General features: G+C 60.3%; 3 protein-coding genes across 3 annotated transcripts in view; 2 read left to right on the top strand and 1 right to left on the bottom strand.

The window, feature by feature from the left end:
• Positions 1-100, bottom strand: part of AMSG_10966 (uncharacterized protein) — a gene marked incomplete at its 5' end in the record, with an annotated part of 5,454 nt that extends 5,354 nt beyond the window's left edge. The window contains one exon of the mRNA XM_013897589.1: positions 78-100. Coding sequence (XP_013753043.1) covers positions 78-100 — 23 coding nt within the window. The remainder of the gene's footprint in view (positions 1-77) is intronic.
• Positions 101-195: 95 nt separating this feature from the next.
• Positions 196-924, top strand: AMSG_10967 (short-chain dehydrogenase/reductase SDR; the record flags this gene model as incomplete). Its single annotated transcript, XM_013897590.1, has 1 exon — positions 196-924. The coding sequence occupies one exon, from the start codon at positions 196-198 to the stop codon at positions 922-924; it is 729 nt and encodes a 242-aa protein (XP_013753044.1).
• Positions 925-1,956: 1,032 nt separating this feature from the next.
• The window catches only part of AMSG_10968 (uncharacterized protein), a gene marked incomplete at its 5' end in the record, with an annotated part of 1,083 nt that continues 943 nt past the window's right edge, over positions 1,957-2,096 (top strand). Inside the window, one exon of the mRNA XM_013897591.1 lies at positions 1,957-2,084. Coding sequence (XP_013753045.1) covers positions 1,957-2,084 — 128 coding nt within the window. The remainder of the gene's footprint in view (positions 2,085-2,096) is intronic.

The following is a 2,096-nucleotide window of genomic DNA, read 5'->3' on the forward strand; positions in this document are numbered from 1 at the left end:
GGCGGCGGGCGGCGGGCGGCGGGCGGGCGAACGAACAAAACAACGAACAACAACGACAGGTCGCACGGGGGCCACACGCACCACGCAATGATGACGACATGTTGGCGGAGCAGCGACAAAACACGACCGCCGCGTTCGATTGCTCGATACACACAGGTCCACACACCTGACCCAACCACCCACAGACACACCAGCATGGCTTCCGTTCCGTCCCCCCTCATTGCCGTCGTGACCGGCGGCAACCGTGGCATCGGCCTGGCCACCGTCCGGGCCCTCGCCGGCGTGGCCGACACGGTCATCATGGGCACGCGCAGCCTCGAGGCCGGCGCCGCCGCGCTCGAGACCGAGACGCTAGCCGGCGTGAGCAACGTGGTGCCGATGGAGCTGGACGTGGCGTCTGACGCGTCGGTCGCCTCGTTTGCCGACGCCGTCAAGCTCGCCTACGGCGCCGTGGGCATCCTCGTCAACAACGCCGGTATCATTGGCGAGGAGACGTTCGGCACTCCGCTGCTGGAGAGCCGCATCGAGGACTTTACGCGGGCGTTCGACGTCAACACGCTCGGCGCCATCCGCATGATGCAGGCCCTCGTGCCAGACATGGTCGCCGCCAGCTACGGCCGCGTCGTCAACATCTCGTCGGGCATGGGCCAGCTGAGCGACATGGGCTCGGGTACCAGCCCGTATCGCCTCTCCAAGTCGGCGCTCAATGCCGCCACTCGTGTCCTCGCCAACGAGGTCGAGGGCTCCGGTGTCTTTGTCGTCTGTACCTGCCCAGGATTTGTCGACACCGACATGACCAACCACCGTGGTCACATCAAGCCGTCCGAGGCCGCTGAGAACATCGCCTACCTCGCCACTCTCCCCAGCGATGCCGCAGACCATTCGGGTGGCTTCTTCCGTAACAAGAAGCGGATCGACTGGTAGTTGGGCGGCCGAGCCTCGGAGCATGCTGGCCGATCGACGATATCTTGCGATTGGAGGATGATCACGTGAATTGTAGCATACAACGATGTGGCATGTATGCTGAGGATAAAGATGATGTGCATGGATGTGGGTATGCCGAGGCTAGTGCGTACTACGGGTTGTTGATGGGTACGTGATGGAAGGCTTGAGGAGCAGATATGCTTTCACACTATACACTTATATATATAAATATATGATTGATAATAAATATTTTTATGTATGAAAAGAATAGATTTGGTAAAATGTGCATATACACAGTTCAAATTATGTAAAAGTAATATTTATGGCACTTTGGGGGTAATTTTTCGCGTCTATCAGCCTTTTCTCGTTTTCGCATTGCGTCTTCATCGCGTCTTGGGGATAGCGTTCCGGGAACGGTCGCAGAACGCTGGCGCCCAGGACCGTTCTTGAGCTCCGGCGTGAGCTCCGGCTTGCTCTCGTAGGCAACGATCGCGATTGTTTTCCACCCGACGACTCGCTTGAACTCTCGCAACGGCACCAAGCGAGGCACCGGTCGAATCAGTGAGCATGAGCCACGCTGCACTGCCACACCCGGGGGCCACGATCCCAAGACTGTGCGGTTTGGAAGAGCTGGTTGATCCAGTCGCGGCAGGCAGGGCAAGGACTTCCGTTGGTACGTCATCGACCATGCTGGGCTGGTTATCAACACCTGGCCGAGCCGCTACTGGTGATGGGGGGGGGGGGGGGGATGGGGGATCGATCCTTGATCTCCAAGTTGGGCTCTTCTGTCAATATCTGTGCTGCTCACGGTAGGCAGTAGTTTGGCGGTGTGTGAGGCAGCAGGGTCGGGTGTGCGGCCGAGCGTGCCTGGCCGTGTGCCCTGGTTGGGCGCAGGTGGAGCTCTGGATTGAGACGCGGTTGGGCCAAATGGCAAATTGTTGAATGGCGCGCTTTCGCCTCAGCTGACGGACAGTGGATGCAGCTCGGGCGGGCGGGGACGGTCGCATCTCGTCTCGTTGAGGGACCGACAGGATGGCGAGCACATGGGATTGGGAGTATGTCAAAGATGAGCACTTGCCGCTGCTGGAGGCCATCCGTGACGGTGACGAGGACGGGTTCTACGCGGCGCTGGCCGGTGGCGGCGGGCCAGAGGAGGAGGCGTCGCTGGCGGC

Source organism: Thecamonas trahens (genome assembly GCF_000142905.1).
Source record: "Thecamonas trahens ATCC 50062 unplaced genomic scaffold supercont1.67, whole genome shotgun sequence".
Taxonomy (NCBI): domain Eukaryota; order Apusomonadida; family Apusomonadidae; genus Thecamonas; species Thecamonas trahens.